Source organism: Pleurodeles waltl, chromosome 12, assembly GCF_031143425.1.
Source record: "Pleurodeles waltl isolate 20211129_DDA chromosome 12, aPleWal1.hap1.20221129, whole genome shotgun sequence".
In the NCBI taxonomy this organism is placed as follows: Eukaryota; Metazoa; Chordata; class Amphibia; order Caudata; family Salamandridae; genus Pleurodeles; species Pleurodeles waltl.
The window spans coordinates 508,629,272-508,653,494 of record NC_090451.1 but is presented as its reverse complement, the minus strand read 5'-3'; the positions used below and the strand labels follow the sequence as shown (position 1 = coordinate 508,653,494).

Sequence of the window (24,223 nt, the reverse complement as noted above, 5' to 3'; positions counted from 1 at the left end):
ACTTTCATTCACTACCAAGTCACTTTGATTCACCCTGGACACCAACCTCACACTCAAAGGAACACATTGCCAAAAAACAGACGGTCTGGCACCATCTCTCTCTTGTAAGAAAGTGCAACTGTTTCTTCCAGAAAGTGACTTCGATACTGCTTTTCAAGACCTTGTACTCTTGAATTTGGATGATGGTAATGCCCTGTTCCATGGCCTCCCAGACTCCACAATGGCAGCCCTTAAGGACATCCGACATTCCCATACTCCGCACTGGCACCCTCTAGGGGCATCTAACATGAAACAGCTCATCTCATCCAGGGCATTCCATTGGCTCCCCTTGAGGGAAAGCACCATCTTCAAAACCATCTGCATAATTTACAGAGCCATCACAACAGGCAGCCCATCCCTTATCTTGAAGACAAGCTCACCATCTCTGGTGGTTTTTGGCATATAAGCAGCCAGGACTCCACCAGACTGCAAAGTGTTTAAAAAAAACAAGGCTGCAGGCCCTTTGCATCTATGCACCCAGGATCTGGAACACCATCCCCCGTATCCATCAGGACCGCTCCAGTCCACTCCAGTCCTGTGCCAATTTAGGAAAGAGATAAAGACCTCAACACTACATCACATTGCATTAACTGTTCACAACCCAGCAACCTCTTCCGTCACTCGTTGCCTTTATGCTGGTCTTTGACCCTGTGCAGTGCTCTGCTGTCTTTTGACTAGGCTTGCACTATAGTAATACCATATCCATACATATACATACATACATACATACATACATACATACATATACATGCATATTCTGCACCCAAAAGACCTGCAAGTGGCAATAATAAAAAAATAATCAGAAAAATAAATAAAACACAAATACCTTTATGCAACACTTTGACAAACTCATAACTGGTCCATAAAGGCACCACCACGTTATGGGCCATTTTGTACTAAGGGACAGTTCATTGCAATTACACAGTACCAACTCTGAGGGCAGGTGTACATGGACAACTGCACCCTGGAAATCACCACTAAAAATCATCTAAATTCCCTATTTGATCTCTGCCTGCTGCTCATTTCAATTTTGGACACCCTATGTTTTCTTCCCTGGACCACAGATCCTAGAATGGACTGCCAGGAATTCACTGTGCCCAGGCATCCACTGTGCATTTTCTTTATATGGGACTGGTCCTGCTGTTCCTCAGCACTGGATTCTCACTACCAGGGCATGAGATATGGGAATTGCACAGACCTGTGATCAGTCTACTGCAGCCTAATCATGTTACTCCGTCCTGCCTGGAACTGCTTATAAGCTGCCATTGCCGGAAGCTCCATGTTCGCTTGAACCTCTGATCGAAACTCTTGTTGACTGTTTCCTCACCAATCAATGCTTGACAGCCTATGGCCTATTTCAGTGCCTCTTTGTGCAGATTTTCTCCCAGCCTGTCTTGAATTTTACTTTTCTGCCCTTTGAACAGTCCAGTTTTTCCCCTGGTCTGCCTCCTTTTTAATATGTATATAGTGTGTTCCTTCTGTTAGTGCTATCATTTACCTTTTTTTCTTATTGCTTTTTATTTCTGTAGTGTGAGGCTTGTATTTGTTTCCCAGTCGCCTATTTTTTGCTCCTTGTTTTATACACACTTTCTCTGAGTTTCTTCTTGCAGTCTCTGGTTTCTGTGTGTTCTGGTCTCATACTTGCTATAATTCGTAGAATACTTGTGCTTGTCCTGCCTTATTTGTTCTCCAGTTGTCCCTTGCTGCCTTACTCTGACATTTGTCTTGTAGTTCTATGGTTGGTTTCCTCTCCCCATCTGTACTAGTTGATGTACAGCAATGTTCTCTCTGCTGCTCGCCTTGTACTCCTCATGGGCTCTCCATGGCTAGGAAATGTACTATTTTATCCCCACCTGTGAATAAGCTTATTGCTTTTTTTAAAGGGTTGACTTCTGGTTTCAGGAGCCAATTCCTGCCCCAGCCTCTGTCTTGTGTTACTTGCAGTCTTCAGTGCCTCAATTGCAAAAGTGTTGCATTTCTATTTTCCTAGGCATCTCCTCTGTGCCTCCTGCTGGACCCATAACGATTTGTCTCATGTTCGCAAGTACAATCCTTGTTTGTGCCCTAAGGGTTCAGATACAGAATCACTTGACTGTCAGTGAGAGTAAACTGGACAGAGACGATGACTTTCCTTATTGCTGTGGGAACTTCTCAGTCTTACGTGTCATACAACCCAAGTGGTAACCCAGTGTGTTTGTCTATTACTGGTTCCTTTCTCTGTCTGTACACATTAGAGTTGCTTGCCTTCTCGGTCCTGTTTCTGTCCCTTATCCTGTTTGTGTCTTTTCTTTACTGGTGCATGCCTTTGGCTGCTCCTCTGTATAGGTATATGAACTCAGTTTTTCAGTCTATTTCATGATTTAAGGGATGGTCCCCTGGAATCCCATAACACAATCACAGTTTTCAAAGGCATGTACATCAGTCATAGAATGCTGATGTTGTTTGTGTCTAGGGAGCTTGTTGGAGTGGGATGTTAAAGTACTGCTCATAAACGTGCATTGTGTTATGTCAGAAGGCATTGTCAAGAAGTCCTTACAATTGTTACTATATATTGTGATGGGCCCTGAAACGCATGCCTCACTATGGCTTGAAGCCAGTGGCTGCCAAGCAGTAGGGCTGCCCTCTTGTATCATGCTGACCTGTGAACTCATGGCTTCTGCTGAGTGCATCAAAGTCACATACCTGAGTTGCAGGCAATTGTTGATTGTCGTCAGTAGGTAGGGGACATAATACTTGGATGTTGATGCGTCCTGGTCATGCTCTTTCTCATATTCTACCAGAGCATCTTTTAACCTGCAGAAGAGGGAAATGTTACAGAAACAAGGTGCTCCCACTCTCAAAACATGCCCAACGCCTGTAAGACCTAGGCAGATGAGCCCTCACCTCCCACTAACATGGATATTCCTTCACATTTGTATTGTATTATTAGTTCCATTTACTCAAAGGAATACACTGACGTTGCACCCCATCCTTGAACTGAGTTGCGCCCCCTCCTTGAATTAGACCAAGCTAGAGGATAAGATGTGATGGAGGAAGTAACACTTGAAGAGGTGAAAGAGTTAACAGAAGGAACTAGCCCTATGGGTAGGCTCAAAAGGGGCCTAGGACAGAAGGCTAAGTAGCGAACCTTCAGTATTCCAGCCGCTGACCAGTTGTCAGTCTCCTCCTGCAGGAGGAGAGGAGCCCGCTGATGCCAGTCCGTGGGCTAGACAGCAATGCACTTGATACAACAGGCATCAAGCAAAGCACTAGTTCAAAAGGACACAGTATGTGAAAGAATGAGCTGGGGTGAAGCTCAGAACCCAAAGCTGGAAGAACATGTGAGAAATACGGCCTCAATGATGCATGTAAGTGTTTCACAGATCTCTGGCTTGGGATCCTACCAGTAGGACAAACAAAGAGCTGGATGTGCCAAAAGCCACTACAGGGAAAGATTCGAGACATGGCCCAGAACCCCGTCCATAATAGAGAAAGGGTAGATGTTCATGTGATGTGTTGTATTTACGTAGATCTAACCGTGCCAGGCTGCAGAGATTAGCTATACAGTGTACTGGGGTAAGAGATGATTAGACAGTGCGTACATTAAGTGGAGGGTAGAAAGGGAAGGCAGAACAGGGTAATAAAAAAGGACTAAAAATTAACTAATCCCCACATTTGCTGTATGGGTTTAACAGAAGCTGCCCATCTTTCAACTGATGAGAAGACAGAAAGCCGGATGACGAAGAGTGTAGAGAGGAGATCAAGAAGTGAGAGGGAGAGTGAAGGTTCGAGAGGGAAAACAATGGATAGAAATATTGTGTTAAGGCTGAAAGGATTACATTGTGATCAAAGGACCTGAGCTTTATTGTCAGCTGCCCAACTTGTTCAAACAACTGGGCACCCATAGTATCTCCGAGTACCATTTCCTTATGAGTCAAATTAGGGAGCTTAGAAACTGGTGGAATAATGTTTAGTAGGTGATACATAAAAAGCACTAATACTGTGTAGTCTAGGCTTGACTATAGTGATTAAGCTTACGGGGTTACACAAAACATGCCTGGTTATGTCACTCGAAGAGAGTGGCACAGGCACATTTTCCAAATTATGGAAAAAGTAGACTAACGGACCAAAGAAAAAGGAAGGAGAGAAGATGAGAAGTAGCACAACTGAGATAGAGGTCAGGAATGAGAGGTAAGGAGTGAGGAGAAGGAAGATAGTAAAATTAAATGATAGGAAAAGGAGACGTAAATTAGTTTTAAGTATTAGAGAATTTAGGGAATGGAGGTGTAGATGACAAAGAAAACAAGAGAGACAACTAGGGTGGGAAAATAAGACAGAACTTAGGTGCTGGATTAGGAAGAGGATGGATGGCAGTTTACTGTAGAATAAGCTCTTCACCTGCTGAGAAAGGAATCAAACTCATGCACAGCCATAAACACCATCTTCTGCCGCAGAGAATCTGAAATCATCGCTGCCACCCGGACATTCTCATCCAGGATCTGTGAGAAAGAAGAGACCCAGATACCTGTAAATGTTCATCCTTATTCTTTGGGTGTCATGCACAATTTGAGACACTTGCTCACCTGTGATTGTAGTTGGGAACTCGTATGCGGCGTCCTATGAGCAGTGAAAAGAGGAGCCTTTCCAAACCTGGTCATCGCAGCCACCATAACACGATTATTCCCCAACTACAACACCCTGTCCATCCTGGTATCTCACCAAGGATCTCACACGTTAGGCACCACCATAGCCACGACAATAGTTTCATGCCGAAGTAATCTCCGCAGCATTATATACCGACACGGTGTTGCCTCCGAGTCATTGCGTGACCCTGGTTTATCCATTTGTGCTTGTTTACTAACAACTATTTGTGACTCTATGGTTAATTGTTTATGGTGCCTCACTGCATCATCAATAGCATCACAGTGCCCGTGGAACAAAAAGCTCCCTGTGTGGGATTTCTTGATTTTCCATCTATCAGGGAAATAACAAGCTATGTGGAAGTCCATATATCGTATCCTGTGTAACTGTTTAATCTTCTCTTTAAGTGCACAGTTTCAAGTTTCTGTGTGCGTTGTGCTTTGTGGGGCCTTGAAGGGGCAGAGGAGCAGCCACCAGTCACGGGGCTTGGCGTTCGAACGTGGTTTAGAAACAAAAACCTCACCAGAGGTCAATTGAATACATGACCTACAGCAGGGAGGCTGAGTCACTCTCATGGCCCCCTTGGACCTCTCGCTCCTCCTCATCCCTGTAACATTCTAGAGCAAAGACAACAGCAGCTCAGGACAAGGCAGTTTAATTCCAGTAAAGTACGTCCCTGCACTTTATTTACCTTTCTCTGCTCTTGTTGGATTTGGAAGCCATATCCAGCAGTCGCATATGTGGAATAGTGTTTATCTTTTCTTAGCCAAAAAGAATAATAATTTATTAAAAAATAATATGCGTCCTGGCCTATAAACGCACCTCCCCATAGGCACAGAGTGGCTAAAACCCTTTGCTAGATCAGGCCCTTAATTTCCAACGTCATGCACTTTACACACATCCTGGGCAATTTAGGACTCGAGGGGATGGGTGGATGCATCTTCAACAAACGCCTTTAAATGTTCAGGTGAAATACAAACTATTTTAGAATTTCTATGAGGTAAACATTGCATTTCTTTACTCTTGGTAAGACTCTTAGTAGGTTCTGTAGTCCGCTGAAGAATATGTCAAAAGACAATACTAGGGAGCTGCTCAGGGTTTACCTATGCCGGACCCTAGGAAGCCAAAAATTCTGCCCCCACTCCCCCTCCGAAAATATCTCCTAACACGTTTTTAATTTTACCAACCAACAATTATAATGAACCAATTTTATTACACAAAACAAAACATTACACATATGCAGGTCGCACCGAATGATTTTACAAACTGACAGCAGATAGAAGATGAGCTTTTAAGAGACAAACTATTATGTGAATCTGATGTCTATGGTTTATGTACTTGAAGTTGTTGATGGGTACATTACATTAATACAGTATTTTCTCTATAGAGTTCTTAATGTAAGGTTTTCGTTTCTTTGAGTTGATTCATTTTTTCCTATCTTTTGGAAACAATTTAAGAATGCTTGATCATCATTTTCTTTCAAGATCTAATCAATATTACTTTGATCCGTTCTTGCGGGCCATGGGAGTGGGGCCCATAGGCTGGTGCCCACTTTGCCTATTTGGTAATCCGGCACTGTTTAAGGGGACAATAGCTTGGCCCTAAAATCAGCATTGCAGTGTGAGGTAGATTATAAAATGTCACTTTCCCTTGATGCCAAAAATGTCTTCTCCAGCCTACCTTGCAACCGTGCAGACTCTATGAAATGCTTTTGAGCTCAGTTAAAATTAAATTGAGGAATCATGATATGGTACAGCTGGAATAATAAACCAAAATGGACACCAGCTTTACTGCAGCTGCAAAGCAGCCCAGTCAGTGTTGTTGTTGTGTGTGGTCTGACCATAGACACCTTCAACCGGAGAACATGATTTTCTTCCTTTTTTAACAACTCTTTTTGTTGATTCATAACAAAGTAACATGCAGCAGGTGTCACACCTCAAATATCTGAACCGGATCATCAGGAGTGAATGAATACCTTTGCTCCTGAAAACATGATTTTCTAACGAAAACATACATTGCCACTTCTTTCCATCAAGTAAAGTTACCATCAACTACAAGAGCTCAGAAAAGATTACGAGACTGCAATTGTGAAGCTATGGAGCAGCATTTGAACAGTTTTGACTTTGAAATGTGGGTGAATGCATGAAATCGTGGTTGCTACACTGAAGTGGTTGCGAATACCCTAATATCTGGAATAGAATGACATCCATGTGTCCACCGGGATCACCACAACTCTGCTTCAACTGAGGAAACAGCTGAAGATGCACCTCTTTAATGAACACTACATAACATCACAGTGACAGTCTGCTGCTGACTCGCACTGTTCAGTGCTCTGCAGCCTTTTTTAATAGATTCACACTATACAAATACTACATATACACATACATGAAAACCATCTTTGCAGGTGAGGTTCACTGTGGACAATATGTTTAAAAAATAAGTCTAGAAGAGTAACAGGAGACAAGACACCCAGTAATGATAAGTGAACCAATGTTAGGCTGGTACCAATGGTGAGCTGTAGCAAGCTAGTAATTCAGTTGTTATGTTAATGAAATGTGCACTGGTTTGCAGTTTTTACAAGGGCTTTTATTGCCACATATTGGGGAAAGGAAAAATGTACTTACCCTGTAAGCACCTATTTGTGGCATGCAGTGCTGTAGATTCACATGCTGTGCATAATCCTGCCATCCAGTGTTGGGCTTCGACGTGTTCACCTTGTTTTCGTTCAAATAAGTCTTTTTGAGTCACGAGGTATGGTGACTCCACCTACTGGAGGTAATGTGCATGGGCATCAGCTTTATAGTTAGATTGTTTTTCCCACCTGGAGGGTGAAGATGTAGCATGGGGAAATAGAAAAGATGACCATACGAATTAAAGAATTAAGTTAAGAGTATCTGCAAAGGACCCCAGGCAGCCATGGAGGACAGTGGGTGCATGTGAATCTACCGCAGCACATGCCACCAACTGTTGCTTATAGGGTAAGTAGCATTTTCAGCTTATGGCATGTGTAACTGTAGATACACATGCTGTGCACAGACTGTAAAATAGTCCTCCCCAAAAGCGGTGGCTGAGCCTGAGGGTGTTGCAGAAAACAGAAACACTGTGCGTAAGACAGCCTGGCCAACTCTAGCTTGTTGTCTAGCCAGGACATCCACATGGTACTGTTTAGTAAAAGTGTGAGGAGTGGACTAGGTAGCTGCTTTACACGTTAGCTAGTGGTATATTCCCTACCAAAGACATAGAAGAATGGGGTCAGGGAGCAACAGGTAGGTAATTATTTCTTTAGCATAACAAGTTGGAATACACCTGACAAGTCAACAGACAACCCCTGCTTTGAAAACGGCATGGCCCATCTGTGGCTTGGAGTAGGACACAAAGGGTTGTTGTTCCTTAGAAAAGGATCTTGTTCTATCCACATAATACAATAACACCCTTTTGACATCTAGGGTATGCAAGGCGCATTCAGCTACAGACTCTGGGTGTGGAAAGAAAACTGTCAACTCAATTGTTTGATTGAGATGAAAACTGAAAACCACTTTGAAAAGAAATTAGGGGTTCGTTCTGAGGACCACTCTACCTGGATGACCCTGAAAGAAAGGCTCGTCTTAGGTGAAAGCGTGTACCTCAATGACTCATTTGAGGTAAGTAATGGCTACAAGGAAGTCTACCCTCCGTGAAAGAAACTGAAGCTGGCAAGAGTAAAGGTGATAAATAGAGGGCCCATGAGCCTAGTTAGGACGATGTTGAGATTTCACACCAGAGCAGCAGTGGTCAGGGGTGTGGTAACCAACTTAATTCCTTCCATGAAAGTCCTAATGACTCGTTCTGACGGGCAAAATGTGCTGCTTATTCTGTAGGAAAGCAGTCACAGCAGCCAGATGTAACTAAATGGAGGTGTAGGCAAGGCCTGATTGTTGAAGGTGAAGGAGGTAACAGACAATGCCACGTACCGACAGTGTGAGGATTTACATGTTTTGGAACACAATAGTGCACAAAACACTTCCATTTGGCTGCACAGCAGGCCCAGTTTGTAGGTCTGCATGCTTCGTGAGGAATGGGCATACATTCCTCCAATAGGCTGAGATACCCAACCAGGCCCCAGACTGGGGTGCCAAAGAGTTCTGTGATTTTACATGAGAAAGTCTGGCCTGTTGGGAAGTTTCTTCTGAGGAGCTAGAGAGAGTTCCAGGAGAGTGGAGTACCAAGGCTGGCATGCCCAGGTTAGGACTACCAGGATGAGGGTAAGAAACGTCTGCCTTAGCTTGAAAAGTATGAACGGTAGGGGCGAGAGAGGCAGAAAAGTGTACTCAAATATTCCTGACCAGTTCCTTCATAGTGCACTGCCCATGTACAGCCAGTGTGGGAACCTGGTGGCGAACTTTGAGCATTTTGCATTTTCGGCAGTGGCAAACATCTATGTGAGGATCCCCCAAGTCGGAAGTAAATGAGTAGGGTCTTGGGGAGTTACCACTTGTGGACCTGTTGATGAATGCTGCTGAGCAGGTCGGCCAAGTCGTTGTCCAAACTCGGAATGTTCTCTCTGGCCAACTGCACCTTGTGATGTATCATCCACCTCCAGATGCTCTGGGCTAGAGCTGGCAGTTGGGTCAAATGTGTGCCCCCCTCCTTTTGTAAGTAAAACATGGCTGTGGTGTTGTCCCTGCAGGACTTGTTGTGAATGAGTGGAACGAATTCTCAAAGAAAAAATTGAATAGCCAGCAATTCCAGGTGGTTATTGAGGAAGTCCTGCTGCACAGGCGTCCACAAGCCTTGGACTGTGTGATTTTGCATATGGGCTCTCCATCTGGTGAGTAAGACGTCCACGGTGATTGCCTCCTGATAAACTGGGTCTAGATGGCCATCCCTGCAACAGGTTGTTGGCATTCCACCACTGCAGAGAGCAATATGTGCGGCCGTAAATAAACACTAGATCAGCCCATAGGCCCTCTGCCTGAGACTACTGTGCAGTTAGGTGTTACTGTAAGAGAAGCATGTATAACCTTGTATGAGGAACTTTTGCAATGTAGGACACCATCATACCTAACAAATGAATTACCGTCTTGACTATTACCTGACGATCCGGCTGGAAAAGAGGCAGCAGACATTGTAAATTGTCAAGCCTGGCACGACTGTGTAAGCCTTCCCCAACCTTGAGTTTAGAGTGTCCCTGAGAAAAGGTTGTACTTGGAGGAACTGAAGGTGATATTTGGATATATTGAATGTGAAACTCAACTTATCAAGAAGTTCTATGGTTGTTTGCATGTGCACCAGGCATTGCTGCTGTGTGGCGCTCTTGATCAGCAAGTCATCGAGGTAAGGGAACTTGTGGATGCCACCCCACCTTAGGTGAGCTGCTACCACGGCTAGACACTTGGTGAAGACTCTGGTGGCTGTTGTGAACCCGAAAGGCAGCACCTTGAATTGATAATGCAGTCCACTCACCACAACCCGCAGAAACGTTCGATGGGCGGGGTGGGTGGGAATTTGGAAGTAACCATCCTTCAAGTCGAGGGTGGTCATGAAGTCACCTTGCTGCAACAGAGAGATGACAACCTGAAGTGTGACCATGTGGAAATGTTCAGACAGGATGGACTTTTTGAGGGGCCAGAGATTGAGCATAAGCCTGAAGGGAGCCATCTTTGTTAAGACTGAGAAAGTACAGGGAGTACACCCCTTAGTCACAATGTAGTGGTGGCACTGGCTCTATGGCTCCTTTGGCAAATATTGCATGCATCTCCTCTTTCAGCAGACACCGGTGTTCTGTGGACAACTTGTGTGAGCGTGGGGGGATGTTTGGTAGTGTTTGGGTGAGCTCTAAACAATAATCCTCCTGTATGATGTCTAGAACTAACTGGTCAGGGTAATTTTCTTCCAGTGAGGCTAAAACCCCTCCAATCTGTCTCTCCAACAGGGGTTGGATGGTTGGGGAGGACAGTGTCACTGTTTTTTGGGCGGTGGCCCCTATAGGAGCTGCTCCTTTGCCTCTACCCTTGCATTGTCCCCTTCATACCCTCCCCTGTAGTAACCTCGTGAAGAGTCTCCTGCTGTTGTCTGGTGAAAGTATTGGCTGTGTCAGCTGTCTTGGCTGCACCGTGAAACTGTGAGCGGCAAAAGGAGTCGCAGTCTGTGGGAGTCTATAGGGCACCTATGGCCTTAGCTGTGTCAGTGTCCCTCCCGATCCTTTCGAGCATCTCATCGACCTGGGACCCGAAAAGATGGTTGCCATCGAAGGGCACTTCAAGAAGGTTTTGCTGGACCTCTTGTTTAAAACCAGAGACACACAGCCATGCATGGTGGTGGAGAAGGAGACTAGAATTAATACTGTGAGCAGCCATGTCCACTGCATCCAGAGTGCACCCAATGTTAATATTTGAGATAATCATCCTCTCCGTTACCAACTCATGCCCTCGCTTGCTGTATTTCTTTGAATAAGATCCTCTATCTGGTTCCAGTGGGCGTGATCATACTAGGATAGCAAGCACACAGAGTTGGCAATGCACCATTGCATGGCAGATTGTACTGCAACACACTTGCCTACAGCATCTATTTTCTTGCTGTCCCGGTCTGGAGGGGGCGCATACCCTATGACCTGGGAATTTGCTCTGTTTGTGGCCATGTGAACCACTACAGAATCAGGGGTACCTTCCCTCTGATGTAGGGGGGGGGTCAGAAGGAGATGCCTTAAACATTTTGTCAACCCAGGGAAGGATGACTATGGCTTTCACAGGCTCCTTGAAGATGCCTCCAGCAGGTATATGGAGATCCCTGTGGTGAATGTGGGTGATGGTCCACAGACAGCAGGGGGAGTTATGAATAAGAGGGGACAGAGGAGGGGTGCAGGAGGAGGAGAAGTAGGCATGGAAGGGCGAGGCTGCAATGGAAAGGTGCCTCTGTCCTAGACCCAAGGCTTTTTGTGTGTTGGCTCCAAAAGAGGGTTGAGGGCCTCCTCAAAAGTAGGTTTCCATCATTTGGGGAATCTTGGGTGGCAGAGCAGGCTTAGCCAGGATCTTGCCTGTACCCAGCTGGATGTGGATCCTCTGCTGGCCAGTGTCTGGATGTTCCTGGTGCCACTGCATGATGGGCTGCTCAAACTCCTCCAAACATGGCCTGAATGGAGCCAAAGAGAGTCGGTGTCCACAATGCTCCAAAGTGGGTTTCGACTCCCAAGCTTTCAACTCCAAGTATGGCCTTGCCAAAAATGCCTGGAGTGTCCTTTTCTCCCCTGCACTGTGTCATTGAAGCCGAGGTAATGTGAAGCACCCTTCAGTTTCGAAGGGTCTTCTTGTTATGGAACGCAAGATATGCTGCACCGGATTCCTCTTCGCGATCAGGGGACAGGCTCAATTTACAAACTTCGTGGAAGTCTTTCCCGGGATAATTGCCATAGCAAAATGGCCAGAATCGAAAAGGAGTCCTTTCCATCACATGGACATTCTCACCTGTCGAGGGTGATGCTATCGAAAATTGGGATTGTTTGAACCAACGAGGGATGGTGCTGAAGGCCCAGCAAGAACAGCAAGTGGTATCAAACCGGAGCTCTTGTATACACATATGAACTCAACAGTGGAAAAAAACCAATCTAACTATGGAGCCGATGCCCATTTGCATTATTTACAATAGGTGGAGTCTCAAAAAGACTTATTCAAACATAAACAAGCAGCACATGTCCGGGCCCCACAGTAGGTGGCAGGATTACGCACAGCATGTGTATCTACAGCTACACATGCAACTAACATATTGTTTTAAATCTTAGCTCTGTATTAACTGTGACTAGAAAAAAATTAAATTTTGATTTCAGTTTACAGATGCCAGTCAATATTTGTATTTTCATTACCAATAGCAGTCTAGACTGCCAGTGTTTCCACATAGGCGGCCCCATTTCTTGTGTGACGCTTTCCAATGGTAACTGCGATTTAGTGAACAGCACTATTGTAGGTTTCACTGTCCAAGAATGCAAAGTTGTGTTTGCTTAAAAACAGAGACGGTCTGGGGGTGTCAAAGAGAACAGTGATGACTTGGGAGTTGTGTGGTGTCTAACAATCAGCATAGAACGTTTTGTGCCAGATTTTAGGAGATCCAAGTAGATAAGGAAATTGAGTCTACCATAAACATCCTACTTTACGGTCACCCTCTTGCACTGCATTTTTACTCACATAAACTCCTTATGTAGTGCATCCAATTCTGCATGAGCAGTAACTGTGTTTAAAAAAAAAAAAAACATTGTGTTCCCCCGGTGGTGATTTTCTGACTGACTAGCTAACGATCTGCCAATGTTTCCTGTGTGCATCAATGGAAGACATGAAGCATGTACTGCGCATGATTCTGCTTTCTGTGACGTCCCTAATCAAAGGTCAGTACCAGCTGCTTTTATAAAAACAGGGATACAACTTGTTTCTTTCCACTAATTTGCATAAACTCGTTTTTCGTCGCTTACTGTAACATCCAGGCTCAAGCATAGTTTGCCTGTTACTGAAAAAGCAATCCGCCATTCGAGAAAGGGTGTATAAAAATGTTACATTCCTCCTCCTGATAGGAAAACAGGAAAACATGATGTGCTAAATTGAGAGTCAGTTTCCTCTGCTTCAATATCGCTCCATTGTTGGGCAATGCAGCATAACTAACAGAGCTGAGTTTTTAGGAGCTCATTTGGTTACTCAGGGCTAGGAGCGTGCAAATTCTTTAAATGCAATCTTTGTGACGCATATGAAGTGTTTTTATTTTACTACATTTTTCGTGAAATCCAAAGGTTTTCGACAATTTATAATACATGCATCCTCATTTAACACTAACAAAATGGCTCTTCAGAAAATATAATTTTCAGAAATATGTCGGTGCTCTCTTGTGCAATATCTTTGTGTACAGAAAATGTGTTGAGAAAGGTAAGCGTGCGGAGAAGAATTCTGCATACATTTTCCAAGTTGACCGAGCTTGTTTATAGTGACCATTATGTGTGCAGGGCATTACTTCGTTCAGTGTGATTCAGTGGGTGTTATTCCGGGAATTCCCAAAAACCAGCATACCCAACAAAAAACAAGCATTGGCAATGCCAATAGGTCTGGCTTTTACTGAATGTTGTATGGTAATGTGTAACATTACAAGTAAATAGCATGGGAATTTATATGTATTTGTGTGGAAGCAAAGAACTGTAGGATAATGTTGGTATGGGTTAAAAGTTCAATTGACAGTTTCATTGTCAAGGAAAACCTAAATATCCATGTTGGTTAATGACTGCCCTCCTCCCATTTGTGCTGCTGCCAGAGGGATAACAACATACATTATCTAGTTATCTAAGACGCTTCAATACCATTACAATGTTATACGTGTGCCCCTGGAAGTTTGGGCTCAGGCTGCTGAATGAATAGACAAAAAACCACAGCTGTGTGGAAGGCAAGCACTTTTTTAAATGAAAGTAACATCTTTAGTCCAATCAAAAAATGCCCTCCTGGCTCCCAGCATGAGGTGGTACCAAAGTTCTTCTCTAATTGTACTAACATAACTGTCTGGCAACAGCTGCACTGTCCAGGCAGACCACAGAGATGGCAAAATTAACAAATGGGGCCTAGGGGTAAAAATGGGACTCAGCTTTTTTCTAAGAGGGTAGATGTTTCAAGGAGATGTCAGTAGGATGGTGGACATCATCCTGAACAAAATTCTTGTTGTCCTTCAAATCTAAGTATTTAGGTATCTGTATGTTGTGTAAAAGGGCATTGAGAAAAGTTGTCAAACAAATCAATGTTGATTTTAGGCCTTAAAAACTTGTCACCTGTAAGTTACAGGGTCCCATTTCAGTGATACAACTCAGGAAGCCGATTGCCTTCTGCAGTGGTCTTTGTGTAGTCTGCAGGTCATAAGTTCGGTTAATACATACTCTCAAAAGCCTCACAAGTGTGTGTGTGTGTGTTATAAAACGCACAAAAATATGAACAAGAATTCAGGAACTTTTTCACATTCAGTCCCGTATTTATACTTTTTGACGCTAAACTGCGCTAACGCAGTTTATTGAATGGCGTTAGCCGGCGCAAGCAGACCGGCGCTGCCTGGTGTGCGTGGAAAAAAAACACGTACACCAGGCAGCGCCGGCGTTGGGAAAAATGGCGCTAGGGCGTCTTAAAAATGGTGCAAGTCAGGTTGACGCAAAAAATCGCCTCCACCCGATTTGCGCCATTTTTAACGACGCCCAGACGCCATTTACATGACTCCTGTCTTAGTAAAGACAGGAGTCATGCCCCCTTGCCCAATGGCCATGCCCAGGGGACTTATGTCCCCTGGGCATGGTCATTGGGCATTGAGGCATGTAGGGGGGCACAAATCAGGCCCCCCTATGCCAAAAAAAAATATTAAAAAAAAAAAATTATACTTACCTGAATGTCCCTGGGGTGGGTCCCTCCATCCTTGGGTGTCCTCCTGGGGTGGGCAAGGGTGGCAGGGGGGGTCCCTGGGGGCATGGGAGGGCAGCTGTGGGCTCATTTTGAGTCCACAGGTCCCTTAACGCCTGCCCTGACCCAGGCGCTAAAATCCGGCGCAAATGCGGGTTTTTTTGCCCCGCCCACTCCCGGGCGTCATTTTTGCCCGGGAGTATAAATACGACGCATTTGCGGCGCAGTCATTTTTTTAGACGGGAACGCCTACCTTGCATCTCATTAACGCAAGGAAGGCGTTCACGCAAAAAATGACGCTCTTTCCTCATACTTTGGCGCTAGACGCGTCTAACGCCAAAGTATAAATATGGCGTTAGTTTTGCGCCGAATTTGCGTCGAAAAAAACGACGCTAATTCGGCGCAAACGGAGTATAAATATGCCCCTCAATATCTTTCGAAAACCCATTTGTGTGTAAGTGAAAAGTCGGCAATCATGTAAGATTCAGGAATAAATCCTCGCACTTTCATTAGCAGCAACATTCTGCTTCACAGTGGCAAGAAGTTATTACGTACCCAGCAATACCCTTTATCAGTTTGTTTTAATTAACCTTCTGATCTCCGTATGAGCTTGCAATACATGGTACCGGGGGGGAAGCAATAGGCACAGCCTAGTCTTCCCTCGTGAAACTTCATGGGGTATTACAAGGCCCGGACAGGACAGGTGGGTAGTGGGCGGGGCAAGGTTTTGAGAAAATAATCTAAGGAGACAAGAGAGAGGTTACAGCCTCTCCCTGACTCCTTGCGAACCACCAGGGGGGAGGTTTAAAGTTTGGCCACCTGCCCCCCTAAAATATCTAGAAGGGATGGGCCTGGTTGGTTTGTGTGCTGACAGGTTGCCATAGTAGGACAGGTTGCAAGGCTTGGGAAGTAATGGGGGAGGGAGAGTTAGCTAGCTGTGGGTATATCTACAGGTCAGAGAGGGGGGTGATGAAGCACAGGCAAAGGAAGATGGTCTGGAGGATGTTGGTAACAGGAGAAAGAGGCTTCATTGGACGATGTGTGGGAAAAAGAAGTGAGAAAGAGACTAGGAATTAAAGGAGGTTATTGAGAGAAAGGTGAAAGTAAGAGCGAAGCAAGAAGGTGAGCTGGGGTGAAAGCTTGGGGTGGTTGAAGAATGGTGGATGGAGAAAGAGATTACGTTCAAAGATATTTTGATGTTATGATAAATGTTGAAGAGGTTGAAATGTTTGCAAGCTTGTCCTAATAAATGGCAGTTTACATAATATGAAGTACGGCATGTGATTACCTCATGAACTGAACTCCTTTTTTCCATAAATCTGTTTATTGTTATTTTTTTTGTTAGTTTACATTTCTCATCTTATCTCAGTTAGTGTTTAATACAGTGGAGTATAATGTGCATTCGTTGTTCATATTTATGCATATTTTTATTACCACGATGTCTCATTTATACGACATTTGCTACGTTGTGTCTTTGCAATTGTTTTGTTGTTAATCACAGCTGCTATTTTTGTAGAGGTGATAATGTTTTTTCCGGGGTGTCAGACTGCAGCGTGTGATCGAGAAAAGTATAGAGGGCAGCCATTATGTTTTTCATATAGATTAACTTTAAAATGAAGAGGGTTGAAAGAACAGAGGAACTTGTGTAACGATAACTTTAACTGATGTTCATATCTATGTGATTGATTTAAATTTCGCTGTTTTCATGCCAGGTTGGGAATTTATAGTGACGATTCAGTTTGTAGGCGAGGGAGTTGGGGTGTTTTGTAGAAGTCGTTACTTATACCCTTCTCGGTTCTCAGTGTCTTAGTTTGTTCAGTTACGCTGTGTGTTTTATTCTCTTACGTGGTGTGGTCTTCTCATTTGTGATTTTTAAGTTAGCGGTAGTCTATCTTTCCCCTGTTGGGTGTGATTCGGTGTTATGTAGTTGGGTTAGGAGGCCCTCCCAGTCGACGGAGATCGGGTACTGACGTAGCCCTAGGGTTTCTTCGCGTTTGAGTGCTAGGTGCTCTGCTCCCGCCCACACCCTGAGTGAGCGTCTCCAGGCCTGTATCGGTGGGGGGTCTGGAGATTTCCACCTTTGGGTTACCAGCCGTTTTGCGACAATTAGTCCCAGATCTATGAAGCGTGTTTCTGCTCTGTGTTGCTTGCTTCTTGGGAATAGTCCCAGGATGCAAGTCTCCCACGTAAAGGGTATTTGTTGTGTAATGCATGTGGCTAGGTTGTCAATCACCTCCTTCCAGTAGGTGTCTAGGTTAGGACAGGACCAGATCATGTGCAGCATGTCTACTCCAATCTCACTGCATCTAGGGCAGGCTGCGTCCTGGCGGTTAAAATATTTGTTTACGCGTGCAGGTGTGAGGTAGGCTCTGTTCACAATATAATACTGGATTAGCTTAAATCACGAGTTACGTGGTATGTTAAGGTGGCCTGAGATGGCAGTTCTCCATTTTGTTATCGCGATGGGTTCGCCCGAGTCTGTTCCCCATGTCATACGTAATGTGTCGTTTTCAGGGGCAGTTTGGATTCTCAGGGCATCCGCTAACCACCTGACCTGGTGTTGGCCGCAGCCCACCACCTGCAGGTATTGAATCAACAGGTGGGTGGGTGGAAGTGTTGTGATGTCTCCCCACCTGGAACTCAAAGATCCCACCAGTGAGCAATATAGGAGGAATTGGCCGGGCGGGAGCCCCATTTCTTGGAGCTTGGCAAACGGTAATAGTTGGTTGTCGTCGTATATGTCACCTAGTGTGTGTAATTCTAGCTCATGCCATGTGCGCAGTTCTGTGTCTGATGTGATCCTAGTGCCCCTTGGTGTGCCCACCAGTGCTAGTGCCGGTGCGAATGGAATCAACGGCTTCGTAAGGCGAAGTGATCTATGATAGCCTTTATGAGCTGTTCTAAAGAACATTTGTTGAGGGGTTCGCGGGTGTGTGATCGGGTGAAATAAATGCTGTATTTGTTGGAGCAAGTATGGTCTTGTCTCTGTTGCTGTATCGGTCAGTTGTTTACCAGCCAGTCATCTGGATAGCCACTGAAGTTGGGCTGCTAGGTAATAGTGTTCCAGGTTGGGGACCGCGAGCCCACCCTTGTCAGTCGGTAGGTACAGCTTTTTTAGGGCTACTCTACAGCGACCATTATTCCATATAAATTCTCTCAGCCCTGTTTCCAGTGTCTTAAAGAAGGCAGGGGAGACGTAATGTGGTAGGTTAGAAAAGAAATACAAGAGTCGCGAGAGCACCACCATTTTTAGGAGTGCTATCCTACCCGCCACTGATAGTGGCAGTGTTCTCCAGAAAGTCATTTGGGATCTGACTGAGGATGTTGCTTTTACTAGATTACCCTCGAATATATCTTCTTCGCTATGGTAGATCCTAATGCCCAAGTATTTAAAGGTGTTTGGCTGCCAGAGGACTGGGCTTTCGGCTAGGGTGAGTCTTGGGTTTGATAGGCCTGGGTCGAATGGGAAGAGGCTCGACTTAGACCAATTGACCCTAAGACCTGATAACTGCGCAAAGTGCCGCAAGAGTGTGTCAACCCTTTGCGGGATTCGCGTGATGTCTCTAAAGTATAGCAGGAGGTCGTCAGCATATAATAACACTATGTGTAAGCCGTCTCCCAAAGGTATTCACCAGTTGGATCCCTCTTCGCGTAGGGTGGCCGCTAGAGGCTCCATTGCGAGTGAGAATAGTAACGGTGAAAGGGGGCAGCCCTGTCTCGTGCCTCTGCCCACCCGGATTGGTTCTGATATCTCAGGGCCCAGACCCACCCTTATCGTTGGTCTGGTGTATAGTAGTTTAGTTAGGCGGGTAAAAAATGGTCCCATGTCGTATTTTTGCAGCACCTTGAATAAGTAAGGCCATTCCAGAGAGTCAAAAGCTTTCTCCAGGTCAAGGAGCAGGCAGCCCGCCCGTGGCCAGGCCTGTCTGGCATATTCCATAACCCGGAACAATCTTCTGATATTTTGGGAGGTGTCTCTGGCTGGTACAAATCCATTTTGGTCAGGATGTATCAGTTCTGGCACGCTTGGTGCCAGTCTTGTCGCTAATATCTTGGCTAGTATTTTATAATCAGTGTTTAGCATTGCTAGCGGTCTGTATGAGCCCATATCTATTGGGTCTCTTCCAGGTTTAGAAAGAGAGACAACTAATGCCTCCCTTTGTGTATCCGACAGGTGGCCCCTTTGTTCGGCTGTCTCGTATACCCAAAGTAATTTAGGCGCCAGATGTATGGCAAATGCTTTATAGAAGTCTGCTGGTAGCCCATCTGGACCTGGCGTCTTGCCTGGATTGAGGTCCTTGATACTGGCTTTGATCTCCTCTAGATCAAGAGGTGCCTCGAGAGTTTCAATCTGGTTGTTTTTTAGTTTTGGGAGTTTCACTTTGGCAAGAAATTCCACACTGGGGTCTTCTCCAGGGGTCATCCTTGTGGTGTAGAGGGTTGTATAGTGTCTTATAAATTTGGTTTGTATCTCTGCAGGTGTGCATACTATTTCCCCTGTTTGTGAGCGAATTTCCATTATTGGTTTTCTCTCACAGTCCCGTCGTATCAGCCAGGCGAGTAATTTACCTGCCTTATCCGCTGATGCATGGGTTCTCGCGGAGTGTGCGCTGTAGTTTAGGCATCTCAGACGCTCTAGTAGTGTCTGGTGATCTGTGTGCAGCGCTGCTAGTCTCGCCTTTTCAGTTTGGTTATTGGTGATTTAATCTTCTGATTGTGGTAAAACCCGCTCTATTTGGGCCATATCGCGTTCAATGGTTTTGCGCATGTTGCACTGGGTTTGCTAGGCAGTGCCCTCGGATAAAAACTTTAAATGCATCCCATTCGATTAGTCCCGAGGTGGCAGTGCCTTCATTTTGTTCAAAATATTCTAGAATTGCAGCGCTTAGCGATGCTCTAAAATCAGCATCTTCTAGGAGTTCTGGCCTCAGTTTCCACGTGGGGATAGGTGGGCGGGCAGAACCCCAGCGCAGCCGCGCTGTTAAGGGGTTATGATCCGAGTGTGTGCGCCCCATGTACACCGGGTTCTCTACTACTGGGGCAAGGCTCGCGGTGCAGAATATGTAGTCTAATCGTGCGTGTAAGGAATGCGGGGCGGAGTAGAAGGAGTAGGTTCTGTTCTCCCTGTGTTTTTGTCTCCATACTTCTATTAGTTGCCATTGCTGAGTCCAGTTTACCAGGCCTCGTGAGGCAGCCACCACTGGGGATGTTGGCAGTGGCGGGAAGGAGCGGTCTAGTTTTATGTCTTGCACGCTGTTAAAGTCTCCCCCAAGTATCCACGGGAGTGTGCTCCAGTGTGCCAGATGGCGTGTTAGGGTGTGTAGAAAGGTAGTTTCGTCTGTGTTTGGGGCATATATTCAGCCCAATATGATTGTGCGTCCTGACAGTTTCCCTTTGACGAGTACATATCTACCCTGCGGGTCTATGGTTTGTTCTTCCATCGCAAAGGGGATGCCTGCCCTTATCCAGATAAGCGTACCCCTGGCATAAGCAGAGTATCCTGACGCGTATAATTGCCCTCTCCAGCGCTGGCGCAGTCGGGGGATTTCCTGGTCTATTAGGTGTGTCTCTTGTAGGAGCGCTATTTGAACTGAGTGTCTTTTAAGGTAGGAGTAGATGGCATATCGCCGTTTGGGTGTATGTATACCTCTTACGTTCCAGGTAATTGTTGTGTATGTAGCCATGTGTGAAGTGTTAGGTCTTTTTCCCCCCTCGCCCACCTGTGTTTCCTGCGTTGTGCTATTTCGTTAACTTTCCATTCCCAGTTGGAGTTTAAAAAGGTTATGTATGGACATCGGCAAAAACAAAACTCGGTTAATACTATCAGAGCAGTTAAACAACGGGTCACCGCCCAAACATTATAACAAAGACAAGGACGTGCAAATGCATGTCTATGCATTTCCGGACTCCACCGATAGGAGTTGTAGGGGTAGGCCAGGTATGCCAGGAGATGGTGTAGTCTTTGGCTTTGTAGTCCGGCTAGGACGGATAACTAGGAAGATCGGTGGGGGCGCAGGAGGGACCCCCGGTATATATGTGCATCAGGGAGAAGAACCAACAACAATGCGAAAAAAGGAGGAGAGGAGGAGGAGGGGGGGTAGTTCCGTGACCAAAGCTGTCACTATCATCAGCTGTGCGTTCATAGTTCCTCATGGATTGAGATGGGCATCTCTTAGCTGTGCTGGCTGCTTGCACGCCCACAGGGGCGCCCCGTGAGCGCGTCTCAGGCTGAGTGTCTCTTATTAGATAGTGTGATTTTACGTTGCGCAGGAGTTTTTAGAAGATTTCGTCCGCAGTGGCCGGTGTCACAGGGGGTCCCTCGATAGAGCCTGATTCCGATAAACAATCCGGTGTAGGGGGGCGGTCGCTGGTTATTTGTGAGATTTCTGTGTCTGAGCCAGAGTTCGGGGGGGATGTGGCCATTGCTGTTGCGGTGTGTATCGCCTCTCTTCTTTCTCGGATTAGTTGTTCCAGGTCTGGGGCACATTTGGGTGGTTCCGTACGGGTTGTGTTTCTTTTTCGGTCCCGCTTATTTCGGCCGGGCCTGAACCGAGGTGCTTGTTCGGTTCGCTCTGGCGTGTCACCCATTGACAGTCCTGTCGATTCGAGCCATTCCCATGTTGCCTCGGCGGTGGAGAAAAAGTGCGTTTTGTCCTTAGCCACTACACGAAGTTTGGCTGGGAATAGTAGTGAATAGTTTAGGCCCAGTGATCGCAGCTTACGTTTCACAGGAAGATAAGAGGCCCGATCCCTCTGCACTGTTAGGGTGTAGTCTGGAAACAATAGTATTTGCAAGCCGTCTATTTTGGGTGGCGGCGCTGCTCTTACTGTTCGTAGTATAATGTCTCTATCCGCGTAGTGGAGGAGGCGTATTATAAATGGGAGCGGAGCGCTCCCCGGTGGTCTAGCACAGGTCGGGACCCGGTGAGCGCGCTCCACAGAAAAAAAAATGGGTGAGCGTTCCATCTGGTACCAACTCTCGCAGCCAAGTCTCCGAATAGGTCATCGGATCTCACCCTTCCGTGCCCTCCGGTAGGTTTACTACTCGTATATTGTTCCTTCTGGATCGGCCCTCCGCGTCCTCTGCTCGCCGCTCCAATTCTGCCACTCTGGCTCGTATGTCTTCCATTCCTGTTTTCAGCTGAGTGGTCGCAGGCGTTAGTTCCTGTATTGTGGTTTCGATCTCCTTGGTTCTGTCTGACAGTTTGCGGTTGTCCGCGTGTAGGAGAGTGAGATCACTTGCTACTCTGTCTATCTTGGCTTCTAAGGACGTGCGAGCGCGCTCCAGGGAGTCCCCGATGTGCTCCACCGCAGCAAGCACCGCATCTAATTTTTGGTTATCTTGAGTTGAGAAGTCTTGTATTTTTCCAGATCCTGCTCCAGAGCGGAGCCGTCCAACTCCGGCCATGGTTTAGTTTGTTGGGAGATTAGTTTAGTTTCTGGTCGTCCCCTTATACTCAGATTGTTGACGTGCACACTACATACTGCGAACTAATGTTCATTGGCAAGTTGTTGATGGGGTGTGCTGTGCGTTATTAGTTCCCGGCTATTTGGTGAAGGGTTTCCGTACTATTAGTCTTTTCTGGGTCTTTGGCGTGGATTCCCGTTTTTAGGTAGGCCTGTGGGAGATTACTTTTGGCGGAAACGTCTCAGTAGTGTTTCGTTTATCTTTCGGGTGTGGTGAGTTGCGTGGCTTCAGTGCTGTACCTTCCTCGCTGGAGTCTTGTGCTTGATTCGAGGGGGGTCAGGCCCGCTTGTCGGGGTGCTGAGACTGTGTCCCCACGACAGCACGTGCAGCCCTGTTGGTTAACGCTTCCTCTTGAGTTTCCGCCACAAAGGGGATCTCGCGTCGTCTCAGGTCCACTTCTATTCACACGATTGGGCCTTTCAGTGGATGGCCACCAAGTTCGGCTTTCTAGGTCCAGCTGCCTCACCCACACCGAATGTGGGATAAGCAGGGAAGAGAGGGGGCAATGGGTGTCTTTTGGCGTGGTACGCAATAGCTCTCATGAGGGGCCTGCGTTCGTTTTCCTTTTGTTTTCTCTCCCTCTTCCCCTCGCCGACCGCCCCTCCCCCTATATGAGGTTGGTGTTCAGGGGGGTCTCCCAGCCCCTGCACGCCCTCACAGTAGGGCCCCTCGTTCCTCCCCACCAGTCCGTCACTTCATTCAGGGCCCCGTTGGTGTCCCCAGCGGCCGGCCGCAACAGAGCACATGGAGAAGAGGGGGGCCCCGGGCACCGCTCTCAGCCACGTCGCCGTCCCAATTGGGCGCCCGTTGTCTTTTATTCTGTGCGAAGAGGGGGGGGGAGGTGGGGACGCTCCTCTCACCGTTTGTGTTGAGGCGTGCACGGTGGGGAGACCAGCCGCAGTTCGATCTCCGCATGCGGCTCCGGCCGCGTCCGTCGTTTCTCTTTGTTCGCGCTCCCTTCCTCGCTGCTCTGTCCCGCGGCGTGGCCCTCACGGCCGCGGGGTCTTCCAGGAGTCAGGGTTGCCCGAGGAGCGGCCCAGGGAGTTCCGATGCCTCTCCCGAGCTCAGACAATCAGCGCAGGGGGCCGCATTCTCCCCGCGCCCCCACCTAGATGGTGTTTTCGCCAGCTGCGGCGCAGAGCTCTTCTAGCTCGCGCCCGCCATGTTAGGTGGCTTGGCCACGCCCTCCTCGTGAACTGAACTCCTTGCCAGCCCTTCTCTGACAATATTCAGAGGTCACCAAACATGTCTTGTTCCTCCTCCACTGTCTTCACGGTCTGTTTCGCGCTCAAACTTTGAGCGTGCAGACTACTGCAGACTTGAGACTTAACTGGTTGGTGCTGTGAGCATGGGCAATAGTAAATAAACTCAGCAGCGTCATGACCCCTGGCTGAGCAGTATGTTTTGTTCTGTAGTGACACTAGGAAGTTGTCATTCACATCTGGAGTATGCACCATTGATAGAAAACCCACACCCTGCTAGCTCGGTCAGTAGGATTGGGGGTGGTTGAGCTTCAGATTTCCCAACAATCATACTGGCATATCTTGTTAACATACATTATCTGAGAAGCAGGCCATCGGGCTTGAGGGGCAGTGGAAAGGGAGAGCAGTATGGATTTAGTGGTACTTAAAATATTTTGCAAAATAACCAACATTTTTAAAGAACTTCAAAACACAGAGGAGAGAGTGTGTTTTAGTCTGTGTGTGCATGTAAAAATCCT

The 24,223-nt window shown here is 46.5% G+C and overlaps 1 protein-coding gene across 1 annotated transcript in view; it reads right to left on the bottom strand.

Annotated features, from left to right (window-relative positions):
- Positions 1-24,223, bottom strand: part of EXOC3L1 (exocyst complex component 3 like 1) — a 123,718-nt gene that overhangs the window by 27,301 nt on the left and 72,194 nt on the right. Inside the window, exons 7-8 of the mRNA XM_069217303.1 lie at positions 4,417-4,517; positions 2,722-2,832 (exon numbers count right to left, since the gene is read on the bottom strand). Of these exons, the coding sequence (XP_069073404.1) occupies positions 2,722-2,832; positions 4,417-4,517 (212 nt within the window). The remainder of the gene's footprint in view (positions 1-2,721; positions 2,833-4,416; positions 4,518-24,223) is intronic.